Source organism: Tamandua tetradactyla, chromosome 5 (genome assembly GCF_023851605.1).
Source record: "Tamandua tetradactyla isolate mTamTet1 chromosome 5, mTamTet1.pri, whole genome shotgun sequence".
NCBI classification, from domain to species: Eukaryota; Metazoa; Chordata; class Mammalia; order Pilosa; family Myrmecophagidae; genus Tamandua; species Tamandua tetradactyla.
The window spans coordinates 88,303,627-88,330,567 of NC_135331.1; the positions used below are offsets into that span (position 1 = coordinate 88,303,627).

Here is a 26,941-nt window from a genome sequence, read left to right on the forward strand (position 1 = left end):
GGCCACATCTGCACCCAGTCCATAGAGTCATTCAACCCTGCCTTCTATCCCGTTCTCACCCCAGCTCTGCACATGCACACATCAGCATTTGGCCCCCCAGATGTGTGCCGGTGCACACACCCACTCATGCCACACACCGTGAGGTCTGGGCAAGGGGTTACCTGTACATCAGGGCCACATGTGCTCCCAGCTCACACAGGCACAATTCCATCCGGCTGTTCCTGAGTTCTGCACAAGTGCCCACCAGAACCCTGCCCCAAGACCTACACACATCAGGGTCCTACAACCAAGATCCATGCACCGGCACAGTCTCACCCCCCTGCCTGGCACCCACATATCTGTTCATGGACCTCTTGAACTCTGTACCCTAACCTCCCTGCCCTGCAAACAACATACCCTTGCCCCACCCAATGGCACAAGTGCCCTTCTCTCACACCTGGCAGGTGCTCTTGGGTACATCTGTGCCACATAACGTCTGCCCTGCACAAATGGGAATCCCTTCCCCACCCCACCCCTACACCTGTGGACACACGCTACAGAACATGTGTCCAGGACACATGTGAGCAAGGCCCTGCTCACCTGTTATCATTCACCCCTTGCATACATTTCATGACCTCTGTGACCTGTTCCCTGCCCCTACACACTCACACATCTGCATCCTGGACCCCCTGGACCCCTACCCCTGGCCCAGGACACACCCATGCCCAAACCTCCCTGTGCCTGGGCACCTTGACACCCATAACCCACATTCTTCATGTGTCCACACACATCCCCACATACCATACCAGCCCCAGCACAGCTGCTCAGCACTGCTACCCACTTCCTGCAGCTCCCTATTGTTTGTCCCTCTGCTGCACCCTGCTCCTGTACTCCAAGGCCTGCCTGAGCTGCACCTCACCCCCAGGCTCCTGCTACCATACGTCCACAAGCCCATGACCTACAACCCAAGCTCACAGGCACTATTGTATATTCTCCAACCCATGCATATACTGGCACCACTAACCATCACCAGACTGTTGCGCTCTTCCCCACACCTGCATCCTGCTCCATACCTGTCCCATAAATACAAAACTTTAGACTAATGAAGAAAATCAATATCCAAAGTAACCCTTTCAAGATATTTATATGCCACAAGGACAACAAAAGATCACTCACTATATGAAGATGCATACAGATGCAGTCACGTCTAATGGCCAAAGTCTAGTGGAGACACAGACTTTGGAACAACTGCTCAAAGATGCTCATATAACTTTACTAAAATAAATAAGTGGGATGGCTAATGACATAAAGGAAATTGAGAAGACTCTAGAAGTGCATAAAGGGGAATTTGAAAGAATAAATAGAAAAATAGCAGATATCACTGAGCTTAAAAATGCTGTAGACCAAATTAAAAATATACTAGAGATACACAACATAAGATTTGAAGAGGCAGAAGAAAAGATATGCAAATTAGAGGACAGGAAAACTGATTTTGAACACACAAAAGAACAAATGATTAAAAAGACAGAAAATTTTGAAGTGGATCTCAAGGAAATGATGGACAAAATGAAAGCACACAAATATAAGAATCATTGGTGTCTCAGAAGGAAAAGACAAGAGTAAAGAGCTAGGAAGATTAGTGGCGGTTACAATGAGGAAAGCTTCCCAACTTTTATAAAAGACATAAATATGCAAAGCAAAGAATCCCAATGAACTCCAAATAGAATAAATCGAAATAACCCTACCCCACACACATACTAATCAGCCTGTCAAATGTTGAAGAGAAGCAGAAAATCCTGAGAACAGCAAGAAGAAAGCAATCTACTACATAAACGGAAAACACGTAAGACTGAGTTTGGACTACTCAACTGGTACTATGGAGGTGAAAAGGTGGTGGTATGATATATTTAAGATCCTGAAAGAGAGACTTCCAGCCAAGAATTCTGTACCCAGCCAAACTGTCCTTCAAAACTGAGGGAGAGATTAAAATTTTCACAAACAAAAGCTGAGAGAATATGTCAACAAGAAACCAACTCTACATGAAATATTATAAAGGAATTCTGCTAGCTGAAAAACAAGACAGGAGAGGGAGGTCTGGAGGAGGGCGTATAATTGAAGATAAACAGTAAGGGTAACCTAAAAGATAGAAAGAGAAAAAGGTAAAAGAACATATAGATCTAACAAAATCCAAAGGATAAGATGGTAGATTCAAGAAGTGCATTTACAGTAATGACTTTGAATGTTAAAAGACTCAACCTACCAATTAAAAGATACACATGAGCAGAATGGATTAAGAAATATAATCCATCCATATGCTGCTTATAAGAAACTCACCTCAGACACAAGAATACAAGGAGATCGAAAGTGAAAAGATAGAAAATATTTTCCATGCGAGTTGTAACTAAAAGAAAGCAGGAGTAGCTATGTGAATATCAGACAAAATAGGCTTTAAAACTAAGGACATCAAAAGAGACAAGAAGAACACCATATATTAATAAAAGGGACAATTCATCAAGACGAGATAACAATCATAAATGTTTATGCTCGCAATCAAGGAGCTCCAAAGTACATGAGACAGACATTGGCAAAACTAAAGGGAGCTATAGATGCTTCAACAATAATAGTAGGAGACTTCAGTAACACTCTCCCCTATAGACAGAACAATCAGACAGAGGATCAATAAGGAATTAGAGAACTTAAACAACTTGATAAACAAATTAAACATAACAGACATATATAGGTCACTACACCCTAAAACACTAGGATATACATTCTTCTCTAGTGCTCATGGAACATTCTCCAAGATAGATCATCTGCTGGAGCACAAAACAGGTCTTTATAAATTTAAAAACACTGAAATTATTCAAGGCTTTTCCTCAGATCACAGTGAAGTGAAGCCGGAAATCAATAAACACCAAAGAACAAGAACTTTCACAAATATATGGAGATTAAATAACACACTCTTAAATAATGAGTGGGTCAAAGAAGAAATCAGCAGCTATCTGGAGATGAATGAAAACGAGTGTATAATATATAAGAATTTATGGGATGTGATAAAGGCTGTGCTGAGAGGAAAATTTATTGCCCTAAAAGCCTATATTAAAAAAAAAGAAGAAAAAGCAAAAATTGAAGATTTGACTGTTTACCTGGAGAAACTTGCAAAAGAAGAGTAAACTAACCCCAAAGCAAATAGAAGAAGAGAAATAACAAAGATTAAAGTAGAGCTAAATGAATGGGAGAACAAAAGAATAATAGAAAGAATCAATAAAACCAAAAGCTGAAAAAACAAACAAAAAAATAGAAAACAAAAGTCGGTTCTTTGAGAAAATCAATCAAATTGACGGGCCACTAGCAAGGCCGACAGGGAAGAAAAGAGAGATGATACAAATAAAATCACAAATGAGAAGGGGGTCATTAACATGGACCCTGAAGAAATTTTTAAAAAAAGTGTATGGATACTATAAACAACTATATACCAAGAAACTACAACTTAGATTGTAGTTTCTAAATGGACAAATTTCTGGACATGTACAAACAAGCTACACTGGCTCCAGGAAAATATACCTCAACCAATTACAAGTGAGAGATTCAAACAGTCATCAAAGTCTTCCTACAAAGAAAAGCCCAGAGCCAGATGACTTCACACAGGAATTTTATCAAGCATTCCAAAAGGAACTAGTACCAATCCTGATCAAAGTTTTCCAAAATATTGAGGAAAAATGAACATTACCTAACTCATTTTATGAAGCTAACATCACTTTAATAATAAAACTGGGAAAAGATGCTACAAGAAAGGAAAACTGCAGACCAATCTTCCTAATGAATATAGACGCACAATTTCTCAACAAAATATTAAAAAAATTGAATCCAACAGCACTTTGAAAGAATTATAGAACACGACCAAATGGGGTTTATGCCAGGAATGCCAGGATGGTTCAATACAAGAAAATCAGTTAATGTAATACAGCACATTAACAAATCAAAAGGGGAAAATCCTATGATCATCTTGATTGATGCTGAAAAAGCATTTGACAAAATTCAACATCCTTTTCTGATAAAAACACTTCAAAAAGTAAGACGCCAAGGTAACTTCTTCAATGTAATAAAGGGCGTATGAAAAATGCATAGCCAGCATCGTACTCAATGGCTGAAAGTTTTCCCCCTAAGATCAGGAACAAGACAAGGATGCCCTCTGTTTCCACTATTATGCAACATTGTACTAGAAGTTTTAGCAGGAGCAATTAGGCAGGTAAAAGAAATAGAAAACATCCAAATTGAAAAGGAAGAAGTAAAACTTATTTGAAAGTGACATGATACTTTACTTTGAAAATCCTGAGAAATCTACAACAAAGTTACTTGAGCTAATAAACAAATTCAGCAAGTGTCAGGTTCTAAAATTAATATGTAAAAATCAGTAATGTTTCTGTACATAAGCAATTACCCAACTGACGTGTCAATTAAGGAAAAAATTCCATTCAAAATAGCAACTAAAAGAATCAAGTATCTAGGTATGAACTTCACTAGGGGTGTGTAGAGCTTAAACACAAAGGATGACATAAAACTGTTGAAAGAAATCAAAGAATATCTAAAAAGGTGGAAAGACATTCCATGCTCGTGAATAAGAAGGTTAAATGTAGTTAAGATATCAATTCTATTGAAATTGATCTACAGATTCAGTGCAGTACCAATCAAAATTATATCAACCTACTTTGAAGACTTGGAAAATCTAGTTACCAAATTCATCTAGAAAGGAAAGAGACCCCAAATAGCTAAAAGCATACTAAAAAAGAAGGATGAGTGAGCGGATTAACATTCCTGATTTTAAAATTCATTGTAAAGCTACAGCTGTCAAAGCAGCATGGTACTGGCACAAAGAAATAAGTATTGACCTATGGAATCAAGTCAAGATTGCAGAAATAGACCACCCAATATATGATAAACTGTTCTTTGACAAGACCCTCAAATCCACTGATCTGGGACAAAGTAGTCTTTTCAATAAATGGGCACAGGAGAATTGGATATCAATAGCCAGAAGAATGAAACAGGATCCTTACCTTCTACCCTACATAAAAATTAACTCAAAGTGGAACAAACACCTAAATTTAAAAACAAGTACCATAAAGCTCCTAGAAGAAAATGTAGGGAACCATCTTCAAAAACTAGTAATAGTAGGTAGCTTCCTAGACTTTATACCCAAAGTACAAACAACAAAAGAAAAAATAGATAAATGGGAACTCCTCAAAATCAAATGCTGCTGCACCTCAAAAAACTTTGTCAAAAAGGTGAAGGGGCAGCCAACTTAATGGGAGAAAATATTTGGAAATCACACATTGGATAAAGGTTTTTATATATATGCAGGGTATATATAAAGAAATACAGTTCAGTAACAAAAGAACAAGCAGCCCAATTACAAAATGGGCTAAAGATATGGATAGACATTTTTTTGAAAGAACAAATACAGATGGGTCAAAAGTGCATGAAGAAATGCTCATTCTCATTAGCTATAAGGGAAATGCAGATCAAGACTACAATGAGATACCACCTCACACCTATAAGAATAGCTGCTATTAAACAAACAGGAAACTACAAATATTGGACAAGATGTGGAGAAATTGGAACACTTATGCACTGCTGATAGGAATGTACAATGGTACAGCCACTATGGAAGACAGTCTGGTGGTTCCTCAGAAAACTAAATATCGAGTTGTCATACGATCCAGCTATACTACTACTCAGTATATATCCAGAAGTTGGAAAGCAGTGACACAAACAGACATTTGCACACCTATGTTCATAGCAGCACTATTCACAATTGCTGAAAGATAGAAACAACCCAGTGCCCATCAACAGATGAGTGGATTAACCAAATATGATATATACATGCAATGGAATATTATGCAGCATTAAGATGGGATGATGTCCTATAGTACATGACAGGATGGACATAATACTTGAGGACATAATACTGAGTGAAATAAGCCAGACACAGAATGATAGATACTGTATGATTCCACTTTTACAACCATGGTAAAGGTAAAATCAGAGGCTTATCATACAGAAAATGGGGGGCCTAGAGATACACAGAATCTTGAAGTGGGTGAATCTTGCTAATGAGGTTGAACTTAATTGTGAGGGAATAGACAGAAGCCAAAGCAGTTCACTAGTGGGTCTATACATAATATTACCATACTGAAGGTGAACATGATTGAAAGGGGTTGAGTAGACTCATGTGGCCCAACAATTAACATTACAAATATAAATAAGTTCTTGCATGAACTACTGCAATGGTATGAATTTTGTACAAAGAGTGTATAATTTCAGGGTATAGGTGGAAAAATGATATTACATTTGTTTAGCAAGAAAACATCAACAATACCACAGCAATACCAGGGATACGTAATGGGGGAAGGGACAAAAGTTAGGGGGAGGTTTGGATTTCCCACTGGGTGAGGGTGTTTTTATTGGTTATCTTTCTCTTGAGAATAATGAAGTTATCTAAAATTGAGAGTGTTGATGGACTGTTGAATTTGAACATTATGCATGAAGCCCAGTAGACAGAAGTGGCTGAAAGATGCACTGACTGAAAAGTAGATTGGTGAATGATGGTGTAAACATATGTTCTAACAGGGTGCTACTACAAAAAAGAACAAAGTTCTGAGGCATTGTATTAGTTAGGGTTCTCTAGAGAAGCAGAATCAACAGGGAACACTCGCAAATATAAAATTTATTAAAGTGTCTCACATGACCGCAGGAATGCAGAGTTCAAAATCTGCAGGGCAGGCTGTGAAGCTGACGATTCCAGTGGAGGGTCTGGATGAACTCTACAGGAGAAGCTCACCAGCTGAAACAGGAATAGAGCCTCTCTCTTCTGAATCCTGCTTAAAAGGCTTCATGATTAGATTGCAGATGACACTCCCCTTTGGCTGATTACAAATGGAATCAGCTGTGGATGCAGTGGACATAATCATGATCTAATTCTATGAAATGTCGTCATTGCAACAGACGGGCCAGCTCTTGCCAACCAGACAAACAGGTACTACAACTTGGTCAAGTTGACACATGAAACTGATAATGACAGGCATGTAAAAATGTGAATGAAAAAGTGCCACATTTGGTGAGACAGAGTAAGCCAGAAATAAAAAAAAAAGCAAATATTGTATCATCTCATTTAGAAAATACTTAAAAGGAAATTGGGACCTTGATTGTAAGCTCTTTTAGCAGTCATATTTAGTCCAAAGCGGTAATTTCTATTTCTGGATTTTGAGGGGCTGTTTTATATATATATATATACCCTGGTATTTTATATATACAATTTCTTTTTTTAGGTGAATAGCCCAGGAATAGAACCTGGGTCTCCCACATGGAAGGTAAGCATTCTATCACTGAACAATCCATGCACCCATTCTCCTGGTATTTAGAGCTAAGAATGAAGCTGATTGGGTCGAGATTAAGGTAATTCAGAATACGGGGGTAAGGAAGACATTTCCTGTACTTTAGAACTTCACCTACTCTGTGAGACTAAGGGAAAAAAGTTTTATTATGTCCAGAACCTAGGTTTTCTGTAGCCCATGAGCTAACTCAACCTGTCTGGAAAGATCATTTACACAATCCAAACACAAGGAGCCTAGAATAAGAATGCGAGCCTTTAATCCTGTACAGCTTAATGTAACACTGGATGTACTCCAGAGTACATAAGCAGATAATCAGAAAGTATTGTCAAGATTTTGGGGTAGGGAGATGCAACTGACTGATATTCTTGGAGACACTAAGACGTCTGGATTACAGGGCTTTTGTGGCCAAGAATCCATCTGGAGGTTTTAGGTTTCTGAAAAATAAACCGAACAAGTGAAACTTTTAAAGTGTGTCGGATAAAGTCCTGGGTATTCTTCAGGGTTTGCAGGAATCCTGTTGGTTGGGGCTTGGCATACCATGGCACTTAGCAATATCTTGCTAAAGCTTGCATAAGAGTGATCGCCAGAATAGTCCTTTGACTCTATTTGAACTCTCTGAACCACTGACACTTTCTTTTCTTACATTTCCTTTTCCCTTTTTTGGTCAGGTAGGCATTGACAATTCCACAAAGGCCCAAATAGCCAGGGAGATGTACATCCCTGGGAGTAATATCCCAAGAAGTGGGGAGGCTAATGATTTTACTTGCAGCATTGGGCTTACAGAGAGAAGCCACATCTGAGCAACAAAAGAGGATCACTGGAAGTGATTTTTAGGCATAATTTTAGGTAGGCTTAGATTTTCCACTACACAAATAAGTCTCTTAAGAGCAAATGCTTTGTTAATTTTAACCTTTAAGCCCAGCTGCCGCCCTGATCCCAGAGCACAGTCTTTGTCTGAGACCAGCTACTCACAAGAGACCTTTGCAATCCAGGTTTCATTTCATCACCTCCCATTCTCTCCTGACACAGTTAATCTCATTTTCATCCATGGGAGTCCATGGGATCTGCCAATGCCAAGTTAGGCAAACCCAGTGCTCACTTCTCTGCCTGGTCCTCTCCTCACCCACTTGTTAGTGGTTCTCCCCACAGCAGGCCATGCCCTCCTCTTTGATGAAAATGTACTTTGCTTGGCTTACAGGCATCACTTTCTCTTGGTTTTCCTCCAACATTGCTGGCCCTTTTTCTCAGTCTCCCCTACTGACTCATTCTCCTTGGATCAAGTTTCAATACGGAAATGCCCAGACTTGGCACTTGGCAGTTTTCTGCTTTCCTGTGCATACACTCTCTCTCCCTATGGAAGCTCTACTACAATTTCGGCACTTAATACAATCTGTGCCCAAGATGCCAACATACAACTCTTCAGCTTGGTCTCCCCTTAGCCTCAGTCTCATATTCAATTGACTTCTTCATAGCTCCAACAGAAAGTCAAGATGGCACCTCAAACTTAAAACTTTACATAAAAAAAAACATTTACTTCTAGCCATTCACTTCAAATCATTTGTCCCATCAGTCTTTCTTTCCTCAAGAAAAGGCAGAAACATCCAGCTGGTTGTTCTAGACAAAATCCTTGTGAATAAGATTGATTTTCACTCACCCCCCACATTTTACCCATCGAAATGTTTCAAAATCTATCCCAAAGCTGTCCACATTTCTGCATCTTTATAGTCATCACTACCACACTAAATGAGACCTTATGCATGTCTCCCTTTAGAATTCCACCAGTTTCCTAAATGATCTTCCTGTTTCCCCTTGGGAACATCTGTAATCCATTCTGCACAAAGTAGCTAGAAATGCAAAATATTGACACTCTCCCTCCAATAGCTTCACGTAGCTCTTTAAATAAAATTCAGATTTCTTACCAGGGAAACACAGTCTCATGATGTGCTCCAGTCTCTCTCTTCAACCACATCATATGCCACTTTCCCATTGCACCTATGCCACAGCCACTCTGCCTTTCTCTGTGGCCTTTAAACACAATAAACATTTTCTCCACATTTGGAACTTTCCCTTGTTGTTCTCTCTCTGGAACACCTGCCCCATAGATCTTCATATGTCTGGCTTCCCCTCATCATGAGTGTCTGCAAATAGTCACTTTCTTATGAAGAGTTCCCTAGTGCTCTCTGTCCCAATACCTGACATATTCTCTAAAGCCCTAACTATGTGCTGAACTTTTCTTCTTGTTAGATCTTGACTAGTTTATTTTCTTTCTGTTTGCCATTAGATACATTCCATGGGATTAGAGGCCTTTGTTTTTTTATCTTACATTGAATTATCGAAGCCTAAAACAGAACACAATACAAAGTATTTGCTCATAAATAAATTTTTGTCTAAAGGAATAAACCCAGCATTCTTAGAACTGATCATTGTGGGTGTTTTAGTTTCCTTGGCTGCTCAAGTAGATACCATGGAATACCTTGGTCTTCCATGACTTTGTTAGCTCACAGTTTTGAGGCTAAGATAGTAGTTCAATGCCAAGGACGGTGGGTTTGTGAGGCTGGCTACTGACTATCCTTGGTCCTTAGCTTTCACATGGCATCGTCTCTGGATTTCTCCCTTCTCTTCTGGTTTCCTTTGATGTCCCCTTAATGACTGCTCCCTCTGAGGCTTTCTCTCTACGTTTTTGAATTTCTTTCTCTTATATGAGATGCCAATAATAGGAGTTAAAATCCATCTTGATTGAGGTGGGCCACACATTAATAAGTGACCTCATCCAAAAATGCTACATACAATGGGTTCACATGGACAGGAATGGATTCAGAGTAGGAACATCTGTTTTGTTTTCTTTGTGGGTGCAGTGGCGACTGTTTATACAAAACTACAAACAACTGTAGTGGTCATCCTGAAAAAGTGGAAGGAGATCAAGTTCCTAATGACACACTATGTGTCTTCCACCCCCTGTGAGAAATTCAGGCAAAGATTCCCTTTTTCATTGTCCCTTACATGGAGGAAGTTTTCCAAGGTAAGGAAAAGGTGATTTTAAGAACAGGAAAGCTTCATTATATTTCCTCTTTTCTGATGGATCTCCCATAGAACTTAAAATCTGAATGTTTTGGGAATTTTAAATATGGGGATGATGTAACTAGATAAAGAAAAAAGGAACTGGAAGTAGAACTTACCAGGCATGACTACTTAAGGTCATTCACATGACTACAGAAGTCATGGTGAATGAACCTATCAAATTTGGCACCAGGACGCAAGTTTGTCAATCAATTTCTGACATCTTTCTTATTGGCTTTCAGCCCTATGGGGTGTGGATAGGTATCGAAGACCCCTGGCCCCCTGCTCAGGATATAAAGTAAACCATACTAAATTGCTCTCATTTGATTATCTTCAACCTACAAAAAGAGAATTTTTGGTGATTTATCCTATAGTAGTGGAATCTCTTCTTGTAGGATAGAGAAGGAAGTAGAGAGATGGAGAATAAGCTGATAACATAGAAAGGTTCAAAGTAGATTCATAAGGAACACTGACATGTAATAGGTTTGCAGAAGATGCCTCAAGTTCTTTAAACCACCCAGAGAATACCCCTAGATGCTCCAAATATATAGGGCTATCACAAGCATGAAGCTTCTCTGCTTCAACAAAGAGACAACACTACTTGCAATTTCTGTCAGAAAACCTGCAGTACAGGGATGGAGACAGTAGACATCAGGATTCAGGGAGGGAGGAAAAGAGGATATGAGGGCTCTTGTCAGCATCCTCTCACATTAAGGAGGCACCAGCATCATAGATGCTGTTGGAGCTACAATACTCTTCTATTGTCCTTTCGTCCCCTGTGAAGTTTCAGAAAGCCCTTCTCTTTCATAGTAGTAGTCAATATAAAAATGGGAACCACTGGATGGGATTTTAGTTTACCACTATTGCATCTAAATCATCCCAAGTTCCTGAGGGATTGGGATGTAGAACTGGAGAGCTCTTTTGAGCATCCAAGCCCTTGTTGTTACGGAAAAAATTGACATCTGTATTGATAAAGATTAATGGTCTCTAAAGAAAATGTCAGAAATTTTTGAAGGACTTGACTTCACATGGCCTGGAGATAGTGATGAAGTTAACTCTTTCCCTTCTTTTCTCCACCCCAAAGGATCTTGCCACCCAAGGCGTGTACTTACCTCGAGTGTCCCTGGTCAAAGCCAGGGGAGGGCTCAGCACCATCAATGTCACGGTCAAAGCTGCCATCCAGAAACCCTCAGGGAACAGAAAACAACCATGCTGTAAACCAGGAGCGAACTGGGTGCCAAAGAAGCAGGCAAGACTGATCCAATGAGACCTATGGCCCCTCTCCACACACAGCCCAAAATATAGGAAAGAAAGAACTCATTTCTTTGACCCTGGGTTGGGTAACCTCAGTGTGGAGAGCCAATCAGCATCAGAGATGAGTGGTGTCATCAGTTCCCGGTCAGAGATTCAGTAATAAGGGTCCTCTTCTGAAACTTAGAATTTCCTGTTTTACTGAAAGAATTGTCTTAATTTGGTACTTAAAAGTTTTGTGCAATTACCTCTGAGACATTTTGGCTTGGTCCTGTCAAATTTGACATGTCAGAATTATCCTTTCAATTGCATAGTGTAGTCTATCTCCTTAGAGGTAAACATGTACCTGATAAAGTAAAGGAAACTGGAAGTTAGTCAATAATTTAACTTGAGTGAAAGGTTTTCCTCACTGAATATGGTGGCACCTCCAGAATATACATAGTTAGGGCTTAGGAAAAGGCAATCGAAGTGGAATAGAGGGTTTTAAAGGTGCCCTTGTATATAGCTTAATATAATAATCTGATGACAACTGTCCAAATTAAAGTGTGCAAGAGGCTGAGAGATTGATAAAGGACTCAAAGTCAGCCTTTGGCCCAAAGACTCTACTTAAAATAATAAATATTTCAAGTGGGAAAGTGTTCAATACCTTATTCCTTGTTTCCATTATGATTTGTCACTTTTTTAGAGATATTTCCCAGTATTGATTTCTTTCTTATGATTTTTCCTGGGAAAAAGAAAAGAAAATATAGCTAATGAATACATTACAGAATGTTGAGGAATAAGAGCACTGGAAATCAACAAATCTCAACCTGGTACATCATGTAATTTGAAACATATAATCCTTCTTTTAGACACTTTTTAAACATTGTAGATAGAACTTCTGGGAAGCAAGCAGAATAGGACATGTTGAGTTCAACCCTGCTCTAAGGAACAGCCAGAGAAGTGACAGAAGAACAACCAGGACAGTGATTCCAGGGGTGACCTGGTGCTCTAGTTTGCTAGCTACTGGAATGCAATATACCGGAAACAGAATAGCTTTTAAAAGGGGGAATTTAATAAGTTGATAGTTTACAGTTCCAAGGCTGAGAAAATGTCCCAATTAAAACAAGTCTATAGTCTGTCGTGGCTTGGCGGGCGTTGGCACTGGTTGTTGACCCTCAGGCAGCCACGGCTGTCCAAAAAAAAAAAAAACAAGTCTATAGAAATGTCCAATCTAAGGCATCCAGGGAAAGATACCTTGTTCAAGAAGGCCAATGAAGTTCAGGGTTTCTCTCTCAAGTGAGAAGGCACATGGCAAACACAGTCAGAGTTTCTTTCTCATCTGGAAAGGCACGTGGTGAACACGGTCAGGATTCCTCTCTCATCTGGAAGGGCACATGGCGAGCATGGCGTCATCTGTTACTTTTTTCTCCTGGCTTCCTGTTTCATGAAGCAACCCAGGAGGCATTTTCCTTCATCTTTAAAGGTCACTGGCTTGTGGGCTCTCTGCTTCTCATGGCTAAGTCGTTCTGTTCTGAATCTCCATTCTCCAAAATGTTTCCTCTTTTATAGGACTCCAGAAACTTATCAAGACCCACCCAAATGGGTGAAGAAATGTCATCACCTAATCCAGCTTAACAATCACTCTTGATTAAATCACATCTCCAGTGAGTTGATCTGATTACAGCTTCAAACATACAATATTGAATAGGGATTCAATCCCATTACGAAATGGGATTTAGATTAAACCATGGCTTTTCTAGGGGACATATATCCTTTCAAACCAGCACACCTGTGAAGGTCTTCTACACCACATAGCCAGGCCCTGGTTGCAAAAGCTGAAGAACTGAAACACAGAGAACTGGAGGCTATCCAGCTAGTGTGAGCAGCGTAATGCACCCCTTTCCAAATGGTGTCCTGGAGCCCTCAAGAGTGCAGAGACAGGGAAATTGGAACAAACACATAAGCAAGCCACATTCCCTGAACACACTATACCCACAAGCGCTAACACTGCATCATGATCTGTGACTCCCTCCACACCCCATGCACCTGAATCACGCCCCCTGCCCCACACTGTGCTCCAGTCATGCCCATCCCCAACCCACCTACTGTACAACCTTGCCCCACAACACTCCCCATACATGCCTACCCCAGCCTGCCCCACCTCTCTGACACAAGTGCACATTTGCCCCACCCTTCCCTAGACCCAGGCACATGGCCCAGCCCCTTGACACCCACCTACCCCTCCATGCTCCTTGCAGGCACGCACCTGCATTCTTGGGCCACACCTCCCATATGCCAAGACAGTTGTACAACCCCACTTTGCTACCCCCAGCTCTGCATATGCGTACATCAGCGTCCATCTCCCAGACCTGTGAATATGCACGCGCACATCAATTTTCTGCCTGCCCAGACCCCTACACATCTGTGCTCAGACCGCTCGACCACTGCCCCCTGTCCTGCTGGTCCCGTGCATGCGTGGACCATGGTCCCACACCCCTTGGTCTGGAAAAGCACTGACATGTGCATCCTGACCACCACTGCCTCCACCTCACACAGGCACAACCCCACCCTGCTACCCCTGAGCTCTGTACATGCACACCAGAGCCTCAGTCACCAAACTGCACATGCACACTCTTGCCACACACCCCAGAACACTCAACCTGCTCCCACACCTGGTAGGTGCTCACATGTGCATCTGTGCTAAAAAAAACCCAGCAAACACCAAATAGAATAAATCCAAGTATGCCTACTCCAAGACACACAAAATATCAGCCTGTTAAATGTTGAAGAGAAGCAGAAAATCCTGAAAGGGCAAAAGGTCACATACAAAGGAAACCACATAAAGCTGAATTCAACCACTCAACTGGCACTATGGAGGCAAGAAGGCAGTGATACGACATATTTAAAATCCTGAAAGAGAAAGACTTCAAGCCAAGAATATTGTACCTAGGCAAATTGTCCATCAAAACTAAGGGAAAGAATAAAATTGTCACAGACAAACAAATGCTGAGAGAATTTGTTAACAAGAGACCAGCCATAGAGAAATTACTAAAGGGAGTTCTGCATCTGAAACAAACAAAAAGACAGGGAAGACAGGTATGGAGAAGGGCACAGAATTGAAGAGTACCAGTAAGGGTAGCTTAAAAGGTGAAAAGAGAAGGATGGAAAATAATATGCAAAACTGATAAAATCCAAAGAATAAGATGGTGGATTCAGAAAATGCCTTTATAGTAATAACTTGGAATGTTAAAGGACTAAACTGAAAAGGATAAATTAAAAGATACAGGTTTGCAGAATGGATTAAGAAATATAATCCTGCTATATGCTGCTTACAAGAGACTAATCTTAGACCCAGGAATGCAAATAGATTAAAAGTGAAAGAACAGGGAAAGATTTTCCACCAAGCTGTAACTGAAAGAAAGCAGGAGTAGCTAAACTAATATCAGACAAAGTAGACTTTAAATGTAAAGATATAATAAGAGACAAAGAAAGAAGTAAATATTAGTAAAAGGGACAATTCACCAAGTAGAAACAGCAATCACAAATGTTTATTCTCCCTATCAAGAAGCTTCAAAATACATGAGACAAACAGTGGCAAAACGGAAAGGAGTGATACATATTTCAACAATAGGAGACTTGTATACACCACTCTCCTCTACAGATAAACAACCAGATAAAGGATCAACAAGGAAATAGAGAATGTAAACAATGTGATCAATTAATTAGATCTAATATACATATTATGAATAGGAGAACAAAAGATAATAGAAAAATCAATAAAACCAACAAGTTGGTTCTTTGAGAAAAATCAATAAAATCAATGACCTGCTAGCAAGACTGAAAGAAAAAGAGAGAGGATACTAATAAACAAAAGCAGAAATGAGGGGGGTTCATTACTACAGTCCCTGAACAAAACAAAACAAATCATAAGAGGATAAAAGGCTTTACAGATGAATTCTATCACACATTCCAAAAGGAACTAACACCAATCCTGCTCAAATTTTTCAAAACAATTTGAGGAAAAAGTAACACTACCTAACTCATTTCATAAAGTGAACATCACTTTAATACTCAAACCACGTAAAGATGCTATAAGAAAGGAAAACTACAGGCCAATCTCCCTAATAAACATAGATGCAAAAGTTCTCCACAAAATGCTAGTTAACAAATCCAAAAGCTCATTAGAAGAATTATACACCATGACCAAGTGGGGCTTATACTAGGAATGTAAGGAAAGTTCAATGCAAGAAAATCAATCAATGTAATCCAGCACATTAACAATAAAAAAGGGAAAAAAATCACATGATCATCTCGATTGATGCTGAAAAGGCATTTGACAAAACTCAACATACTTTTCAGATAAAAACACTTCAAAAGGTGAGAATCAAAGGTAACTTCCAAATATAATACAGGGCATATAAGAAAAACCCATTGCCAGCATCGTATTCAATTGTGAGAAACTGAAAGCTTTCCCCCTAAGATTGGGAATGACAAGGATGCCCACTGTCACCATTCTTATTCAACATTGTACTAGAAGTTCTTCCTAGAGCAATGAGGCAGGAAAAAGAAACAAAACACATCCAAATTGGAAAGGAAGAAGTCAAACTTTCATGATTTGCAGATGACATGATACTATACTTGGAAAATTCTGAGAACTCTACAACAAAGTTACTTGAGCTAATAAACAGACTCAACAAGGTGATAGGATATGCAATTGATGTGCAAAAATCAGTAATGTTTCTATACACAAGCAATGACCTAACTGAGGAATCTATAAATGAAAAAATTGCACTCAAAATAGCAACTAAAAGAATCAAAATCTAGGAATGAACTTAACTAGGATTGTAAAGAACCTGTGCACAGAGAACTAAATAATGTTGTTGAAAGAAATTTAAAAAAAATCTAAATAGATGGAAAGAAATTTCTTTCTCATGGACAGGAAGATAAAATGTGGTTAAGATGTCAATCCTATCCATGTGATCTCAGACTGAATGCAGGACCAATCAAAATTCCATCAACTTAATTTGAAGACTTGGAAAAATTAGTTACCAAATTCATCTGGAAGGGAAAGAGATTCTGAATAAGTAAAGCATTCTGAAAAAGAAGAATGAAGTGGGAGGGTTAACACTCCCCAATTTTAAAACTTATTATAAAGCCAGTGTGATCAAAACAGCATGGTACTGGCACAAAGATAAAGGCACTGACCAATGGAGTTGAACTGAGGGCACAGATATAAACCACCAAATCTATGGTAAACTGATCTTCGATAAGGCCCCCAAATCAACTGAACTGGGACAAAATAGTCTTCTCAATAAATGGACATGGGAGAATTGGATATCAGTAGCCAAAAAAATGAAAGAGGACCCTTACCTTACACTTGATACAAAAGTTAACTGAAATTGGATGAAACACCTAAACGTAAGAATCAATACCATAAAGCTCTCAGAAGAAAATGTAGGGAGACATCTTCGAGAGCGAGCAATAGAAGGTAGCTTCCTAAACTTTACAATCAAAGCACAAGCAAGAAAAGAAAAAATAGATTAAGTGGGAACTCCTCAAAATTGAATGTTTTTATGTCTCAAAAGACTTTGTCAAAAAGGTGAAGAGGCAGAGAACTCAATGGGAGAAAATATTTGGAAATCAGCCATCAGATAAAGGTTTGATAACCCGTATACGGAAAGAAGTCATACAACTCAACCACAAAAGAACAAGCAACCCAATAATTAAATGGGCTAAAGATATGAATAGACATTTTTATCTGAAGAGCAAATACAGATGGCTAAAAAGCACATGAATAGATGGTTGTTCCCATCAGCTGTAAGGAAATACATATGAAGACTTCAATGAGTTACCACCTCACAACGATAAAAATGGCTGCTATTACACAAACGGAAACTACAAATGTTGAAGAGGTTGTGGAGAAATTGGGACACTTATGCACTGCTTGTGGAAATGTATAAATGTACAACCACTATGAAACCCAATCTGGCATTTTCTCAGAAAACTAAGTATCGAGTTGCCCCATGACCCCAGAATATCAACACTCTGTATATAACTAGAAGAGCGGAAAGCAGAGACACAAACAGAGATTTGCATATTGATGTTCATAGCAGCACTGTTCACAACTATTAAAAGATGGAAACAGTCCAAGGGTCCATGGGTGCCATGGGTGGATTAACAAAATGTGTTACGTACATATGATGGAATATTAAGACAAAAATGACATTCTGAACCACATGACAAGATGGATGAACTTTGAGGACATAATGCTGAGTGAAATAAGCCAGACACAAAAGGACAGATACTGTATGCTTACACTTTTATGACCATAAAAATCAGAGGCATATAAAGCTTAATAAAGGGGACCTATAGATACACATAAGTTAGAGATGGGTGAATGGTTAGCTAAAGAGGTTGAACTCAAATGGAAGGGAGACAAAAGTGAAGGCAGTTCACTAGTGGGTCTGTAAGTAATATTTCCATATAAAAAGTGAAGATGATTGGAAGGGGTTGTATAGACCCATGTGTCCCACCCATTGCCACTACAAATATAAATAAGTTCTTGTAAGAACTCCAGCAAAAAGTTTGAATCTCATACAATGAGTGTATAATTTCTGGGTATAAGGGGAAAACTCTTATTGCATGCTCTGTGCTATGTTTAACAAGAACACATCAACAATATCACTGCAATACCAAAGGTAAATAATGTAGGGAGAGACAAGAGTTAAGGGGAGGTTGGATTATCTATTTTGTAAGAGTGTGTTTATTGGTTATCATCCTCTTGGGAACAATGAAATTATTGAAAATTGGGAGTGTTGATAGACTGTTGACTTTGGACAGTATACAGGATGCCCAATGGATGGTGGTGGCTGAAGGATGTACTGACTGAGAAGTAGATTGACAAAGGATGATGCATACATATGGTTGAATATTGTGCTGCTACAAAAAGGAACGACATTGTGAAGCAATCAACATTGTGAATGAACCTGTGGGACATTTGGTGAGGCAAAATGAGTCAGAAACAAAAAAGTAAATATTGTATGGTGTCATTTAGAAAATACTTATAAGGAAACTGGGACCTAAATTGTAAGTTCTAATAGCAGTCACATTTAGTCTGGAGTGGTAATTGTTTTTTCTGGATTTTGAGAAGCTGACATATATATATATATATATGTATATTGTGTCTCTGCTTTCCACTCTTCTAGTTATATACAGAGTGTTGATATTCTCGGGTCATGGAGCAACTCGATACTTAGTTTTCTGAGAAAATGCCAGATTGCGTTTCATATACATATAGATATATATGATCTGGTATTTTATATATATATAAATATATAATTGGTATTTAAAGATAAGAATGAAGCTGATCAGGTTTGGATTAAGGAAATTCAGAATATAAGGGTAAGGAAGACTTGTGTTTTAGAACTTCACTTACTCTTTGAGACCAAAGGAAGAGAGTTTTATCTTCTCTAGAACCTAATTTTTTTGTAGTACATAATCCAACTCATCTGTCTGCATAGATCATTTAAATAGTCCAAACACAGGGAGCCTAGAATAAGAAGGAAGGCCTTTAATCCTGTATAGCTAATGTAATGCCTGGATACTTCCCAGAGTATATTACGCAGATAATCAAAAAGTATTACCTAAGATCCTTGAGGGATGGAATACAAAAATATGGAACTAGGGTGGGCCACAATGGCTCGCCAGGCAGAGTTCTCACTTGTAATGCCAGAGACCCGGGTTTGGTTCCTGGTGCCTGCTCATATTAAAAAGAAATAAAAATAAAATTATGGAACTATTAAGCTTTACCACCAGGGAAATCCCTGATACTGTGTCAGATAGTAGGGTACCCAAATCATAGGCCAGGTCCTTGTTCTTGAGGCTTGCCTTTGTGAATTTATGAATCTGGTGTATAACCTTCACCTACGTATAGATATGCCTAAGAGTTACTTCTGGAAAACCTCTTTTTCACTCAGATGTTCATTTACAAACTTTCGAAAATCACTTCTCATTCCCAAATATAGATAATAGTAGCTCATCATACCTGAAGTAGCTTTAGCTTTCTCCATCCATCCCTGGAAAATCTGTCAATATACATGATGTTGCTTACCTATTGGATCCAGTTTATTCTTTAAATTATTACACATCTTGGTTACTACACAGTTCCCAGAGGTTTTTTTTTTAAACATCTTATAAAATAAAGAGACTTGTATAAAGCTATGAATTAAAATTCTAAGCTTTCCCTAAATATGTGGTCACTTTATGAATGTACTGTGAAGGATACCTGTTCTATATTTAAAGAATTAAATTTGTTCCATTTCACCTTATAGACTTTCTCTCACATTACCTGCACATCAGAGGGTTTAATATTAACTGAAATGATGACTACACATCAAGAAATTGGAGTGCCAGTGAAAACTTCCAGGAACTAGCATGTTAAGGCAGGAAGAACAAATGTTGACTCCAAAATACATCCTTTTAAAATCCTTACATGCTACCTTGAGATTGAAGCTGGCCTTCTGGTGGACATCATCCTAAAAGAGCACCAGTATTGCCTGACATCTGATGTTCTGACATCATGTATCTGCAGAATCTGCTCCCTTCATCAATACAATCATTCAACCCCACTGTCCTCCTTCTGTACTATCCCATCTGCTCCCCTGCCATGTGCTACCTGTCCACATCCACATCCACAGCAGGGCGATTGTGTGTTGGACCCACCTCGCCTCCATACCCTGGGCATAGCCTTAGGGGATTGATAGCAAATTAATTGCATATCTTCTCCTACTTCAATGAGGATTGGCTGAACAGGTTCAATCATTTCTAATAAAGTTGTTAAATACAGCATATAAAATACAATGAAAAAGTGAACTAGAGAACAGGACAATTGAATTCAAATGCTCAAAAGAACAAACGTTAAAAAAAGATGGAGAAATTTGAATTGGCTCTCAGGGAAATGATGGGCAACATGAAGGGCACAAATATAAAAATAATCTGTGTCCAAGAAGGAGAAGAGAAGAGCAAAGGGCAAGGAAGATTAGTTCAGGAGATAATGTGGAAACTTCCCAACCCTTGTAAAAGTATAAATATGCAAATCAAAGAACACCAGTGAACCCCAAATAAATAAATTTGGCACATACTAATCAATCTGTCAAATACTGGAGAGAAGCAGAAAATCCTGTAAGCAGCAAGAGAAAAGCAACCCATCACATACAGGGAAAACCACATAGACTACTACTCAACAGGCCCCTTGGAGGTGAGAAGGCAATGGTTTGATGTATTTAAGATCCTGAAAGAGAAAGACTTCCAGCCAAGAATTCGGCATCCAACCAAATTGTCCTTCAAAACTGAGTGAGAAAAAATGTTCGCAAACAAACTAAGACTGAGATAATTTGTCAAAACGAGACTGGCCCTACAATAAAGGGAGTTCTATTGGCAGGAAAAACCAGCAAAATGAGGTCTGGAAGAGGACACAAAATTGAAGAATACCAGTAAGGGTAACTTAAAAGATAAAAAGAGAAAGAGGGAAAAGAATATGTGGATTTGACAAGCAAAAATGAAAGGATAAGATGGTAGATCCAAGATCTGCTTTTACTTTGAATATTAATGAATAGTCCAATATTAATGGACTAAACTTGCCAATTGAGACATAGAGATTGGCAGAATGGATTAAGAAATACGATCCATCTATGCGCTGCTTACAGGAGACTCATTGTAGACCCAAGGATACTAGATTGTAAGTGAAAGGATGGAAAAAGATGTACCATGCAAGTTGTAACCAAGAGAAAGCAGGAGTAGCTATGTTAATATCAGCCAAAACAGACTTTAAATGAAAATATGTTAAGAGACCAACAAAGACTCTATGTATTAATAAAGAAGGTAATTCACTGAGAATAAATAACAATCATAAACGTTTACACTCGCAGTCAAGGAGCTCCAAAGTAGATGAGGCAAACATTGGCAAAAATGAAGGAAGCAATAGATGTCTCAACAAAAAGAGTGGGAGATTTAAATACACCACTCTTCTCTATTGACAGGACAAGACAGAGGATCATCAAAGAAATAGAGAATATAAAGGATTTGAAAACTGAATTAGTCCTAACAGACATATATAGATCATTACACTCCAAAACAACAGGAAATACATTCATCTCTAGTGTACATGGAATGTTATCCAGGATAGATTATATGCTGGGGCAGAAAACGTATCTTAATATTTAAAAGATGGAAAGTATTCAAAGCATATTTTCTGATCACAATGGAATAAAGCTGGATGTCAATTAACACCAAAGAACTAGAATTTTCGCAAATACATGGAGCCTAAATAATGCACTCTTAAATAGTCTCTGGGTCAAAGAAGAAATTACAAGAGAAACGGTAAGTATTTGGAGACAAATGAAAATGAAAATACATCCTATCAGAAGTTATGGGACGCAGTAAAGGCAGTGCTTAGAGAGAAGTTGATTGCCCTAAATGCCTATATTAAAAAAGAAGACAGGCAAAAATCAAGGGCTTAACTGGAGATCTGGAACAACTAGAGAAAGACCAGCAAACTAATCCCAGTGCACATAGAAGAAGAGAAATAACAAAGATTCAAGTAGAATTAAATGAATTGGGGAACAAAAGAACTATAGAAAGAATCAATGCGACCAAGAGTTGGTTCTTCGATAAAATCAATAAAATGATGTACCTCTAGTGAGGGTGTCAAAGAAAAAAAGAACAAAGATGAAAATAAACAAAATCAGAAATGAGAAGGGGGTCGTTATAAGAACGTTGAAGAAATAAAAATAATCATAAGAGGATACTATGGACTACTAGATGCCAACAAACTAGACAACTTTAAGGAAATGGACAAATTCCTAGAAATATATGAATAAGATACACTGACTCAAGAAAAATTAGAAGATATCGCAAACCACTAGGAATTCAATCAGTCATCAAAAATCTTTCCACAAACAAAAACTCATGGCAGATGGCTACACAGGGGTATTTTATCAATTCCAAAAAGAACTAAGACCATACTTGCTCAAACTCTTCCGAAACATGTAGGAAAGAGGAACACTACCTAACTCATTTTATGAAGCTAACATCACATCAATACCAAATCTGGGTGAAAATGCCAAAAAAAAAAAAAAAAAGGAAAACTACAGGGCAATCTACCTAATGAGTATAAATAGAAAGATTCTCAACAAAATACTAGCGAATCAAGTCCAATGATTTGTTAAAAGAATTATACACCATGACCAAGTGGGGTTTATACCAGGAATGCAAGGGTCGTTCAATGCAAGAAAATCAATCAATGTAATTAACAATTCGAAAGGGAAAAAAAATCACATGATCATCTCGATTGATACTGAAAAATGTTGGGGACAAGAGGCTAACCTAAGATGGCAACTGGGCTAACATGGCCACCCTGGCTGATGCAACAGCACCTATCTATTACAACAAGGTTCTTCACGGAAATAGGTTCCCGCCGGGCCCTTCCTGCCGGCGCGAACTCCCCACCAATCATTTAACCAGCCCTTCCCGCCGGCGTGAACTCCCTCCTATCATAATGCTCCACATACCCTACTTCCCTCCCCAAGTCGGTATATATACACCCGGCTTGCTTAATAAAATTTGCAGCTTGAGGGCGGGCCGCGGTGGCTCAGCGGGCAAAGTGCTTGCCTGCTATGCCGGAGGACCTCGGTTCGATTCCCGGCCCCAGCCCATGTAACAAAAACGGAGAAACAGAATACAATAAAAACAAGAAAATGTTTAAAAATGTTTCCCTTTCTTCCTTCCTTCCTTCCTTCTATCCTTCCTTCCTTCTCTCTGTCTTTCCTTTAAAAAAAAAAAAAAAAAAAAAAAAATTTGCAGCTTGATCAGAATCCTGTCTTGCTGTCCTTCTTGCGTCTCTCTGTCCCATCGCCATTCTTCCCTCAGCAGGTGGCGGACCCCGTTGACTGTCCTGCGGGTCGGGACAACTGGCGCCCAACGTGGGGCTCGACCGCTGGCTGAGAGATAGAAGCGTCGCGCGCCGAAAAATGAGGAGGGCCCTCCCATAACCCCGGACTGCCACAGAAGTAACTCGCCTGTGAACGCAGCCCCGGCAACACTGCCTCACGCCGACGGACGAACAAAGAGAAGAGCGAATGATCATGCAGTAAGTAGCTTTCATTTTCATTTAGAAATTCACCATGGGACAGGAATCTAGTACACATGAGCTTTACGTGAGATAATTAAAAGAAACCCTCAAGACGCGAGGAGCGAGAGTTAAGAAAAAGGACCTTAGAAATTTCTTTCAGTTTGTTTATCAAACCTGCCTGTGGTTCCCTGCCAACGGGACCATAAACCAAAAATGCTGGTCAAGAGTAGGAGATTGTTTACAGGACTATTATAAAACTTTTGGGCCAGAAAAAGTACCGGTAACTGCTTTCAGTTATTGGAACTTAATCAATGAAGCCATAAAAACTTCTCCCTCAGACCCTGAAATACTGAAGCTTTGTAAAAGTGGAGAAGATGTTTTAAAAGACTCAGACCCTGAAATATTAAACCTTTATGCAGAGGGAGAGAGTGCCTTAAAAAATGCACACCCCCTCTCTAGACCTCACTCAGAATGCGGTTCTATCACTATAGATATGCCAGATGACACTGACCTCCAAAAAGATAAAACTTCTTGTGCCGAAAAACCCCTCTCAGGTTTTAATGATCTCCCAGCCTTTCGACCCCCCCCCCATGTGCCTTGCACACCACAACTTCCTCACCATTACTATCCGATAATACCCCGGCTTCCACAATATACAGCCTTAGAAGAAGCGGCCATTACGCTCGAAAATAGTGCCCGCGTCTTTAGTGAACTCCTTACCCAAGAACAAACCAAAGCTAACCAACCACTGCAAAATAACCCCCTCCTTAGCTCCCTGCAAGCCGCCAGTCAAGCACTCTCCTCCCTCTCTCTAGTGCCTACCCGAAATAAGCCCTCTAAACCCCGCCGTGCTCGCTGCGCTTTTCCAGTCCTCCGTAGCCAGAAGGCAAGGTCTGAGGCTTCCAAGCCCCAGTCTGAACAAGAAAGTAGTGAAGGAGAGGGGGAGGGGGGTGAAAAGGCTAGCGATGAGGACGAAGTAAAGTCGGAATGTAGCCGCGAGCGAGAGGAAGTACCCCAACCCAATAAATACAAAAGGATTAATCTAAAATATTTAAAGGAGCTAAAAAAGGCCGTGCATGATTATGGAGCAACTGCCCCTTTCACCCTGGCTTTGCTAGATAGTATTAGCGAAAGGGAACTCACTCCAAATGATTGGTCTCAGCTCGCAAGAGCCACCCTATCGGGTGGCGATTTCCTGTTGTGGAAATCAGATTATGAAGAACGGTGTAAGAGATATGCTGAAAGTAACATTTCAAAAAACAGCACAAAATCTTGGTCATTAAGAAAGCTTCTGGGGTCGAGTCCCTATCATCTTAATTCTACTCAGGCACAATACCCCCGAGGACTTAGCCTCCAAGTACAGTCTGCTGCCATTAAGGCCTGGCGGCTCCTTCCCCAAAAGGGGGCTCTCACTTCCTCTTTATCAAAAATAGTCCAGGGCCCCAATGAGCCATATACTGATTTCCTCAGTCGGCTACAAACCGCAGCCCAATGCATTCTGGGTGATCAGGAAAGCGAAAGCGATTTTATCAAGCATCTCGCTTATGAGAATGCTAACACCGCCGTCCCTTTCGCTCCACTGACATCTCCAATTATATTAAACTTTGTAACGGGATAAATCCTAATACTCAGGCAATTTTAGCGGCCTTACAAAATTGTCCTCAAAACAACAGCCCCATCTGTTTTAATTGTAATGAATCAGGTCATTATTCAAAAAATTGTCCTCTACGCACAAATAATCTTCCCACGCGTCCGCTGATATCTAATTTCCCCAATCCGAGACCTCCCCCTCGCACCATCTGTCCTCGGTGCAAAAAGGGGTTTCACTGGTCCTCTGATTGTCACTCTAAAACTGACATCACAGGTCAGCCCTTAATGCCTAAGCAGCAGGGAAACTCCTATCGGGGCCAGCCCCAGGCCCCTCAGAGGACAAACCCCGGGGCAGTACGGTTTGTCCCCCAGCAGCAACCCCTCCCTTCAGTTCCAGCGCTACCAACCATTCAGCACGCCTCCGTGTCTCAGAACTCTGGAGAGCCACAGCAGGGAGTGCGGGGATGGACCTCTGTGCCTCCTCCGACTCAATACTAACCCCAGAAACATCGCCTTTACTTATTCCTACGGGAGTCTATGGGCCATTGCCTCCTAACACCTTTGGTCTGGTACTAGGAAGGGCTAGTGCCACCTTGCAAGGCCTTCAAATCACCCCGGGAATAATTGATAACGATTATACAGGAGAAATTCAAATTATTGCTGCCACTAACTGTGACCTCGCTCCCATCCATGTTGGCGATAGGATAGCACAGCTCATTTTGCTCCCCCTTCAACGTATCAATACCAACTTTAAAAAGCCCTATCACTCAAAAAACAGCTTTGGGTCATCAAATGCTTATTGGGCCCAACCTATTACTAAAGAGAAAACAACCTTATGTTTAAAACTTAACGGAAAACCCTTTACAGGTCTTATTGATACTGGGGCTGATGCTACTGTCATCTCTTCAAAACACTGGCCTAAAACTTGGCCCCTCACTTCCACTCATACTGTAATCGAAGGTATAGGTGGCCAAAATGAACCCCTCGTGAGCACTCAGTTATTAAAATGGGAAGATAAGGAAGGCAACACAGGAGATGTCTTGCCATATGTCGTACCTGATCTACCAGTAAATTTGTGGGGCCGAGACATTTTAAGCCAAATGGGAATTATCATGCATAGTCCAAACGATGCTGTCACTGCACAAATGCTAAGCATGCAGCATCTCCCTGGACAAGGGCTAGGGAAAAATAACCAGGGCTTAAAACAACCCATAATGACATTCCCGCGAAGCGACCGGACAGGACTTGGTTATAACCCAAATTTACCCTAATGGTCATTGACATTCCTGTACCCCATGCAACCAAAATTTCGTGGAAAACCACAAATCCTGTGTGGGTTGATCAATGGCCATTAACCTTAGATAAAACCCTGGCAGCCATACAGTTAGTACAGGAACAACTTCATGCTGGGCATATTGAACCTACCCACTCGCCCTGGAACACCCCGATTTTCGTTGTTAAGAAAAAATCTGGCAAGTGGCGATTAATACAAGACTTACGTGCCATCAATAAAGTAATGGTCCCCATGGGGGCGCTTCAACCTGGCCTTCCCTCGCCAGTTGCT

At 39.9% G+C, this 26,941-nt stretch overlaps 2 protein-coding genes across 5 annotated transcripts in view; both read right to left on the minus strand.

Moving 5' to 3' along the window:
* LOC143684451 (HLA class II histocompatibility antigen, DR beta 5 chain-like) overlaps positions 1–11,722 on the minus strand; it is a 42,189-nt gene extending 30,467 nt beyond the window's left edge. For all 3 annotated transcript variants that reach the window (XM_077161428.1, XM_077161426.1, XM_077161427.1), the window contains exon 1: positions 11,540–11,722. In XM_077161428.1, the coding sequence (XP_077017543.1) occupies positions 11,540–11,606 (67 nt within the window). In that variant the 5' untranslated portion in view covers positions 11,607–11,722. The remainder of the gene's footprint in view (positions 1–11,539) is intronic.
* Positions 1–26,941, minus strand: part of LOC143684452 (HLA class II histocompatibility antigen, DR beta 5 chain-like) — a 202,575-nt gene that overhangs the window by 104,751 nt on the left and 70,883 nt on the right. The window lies entirely within an intron of this gene.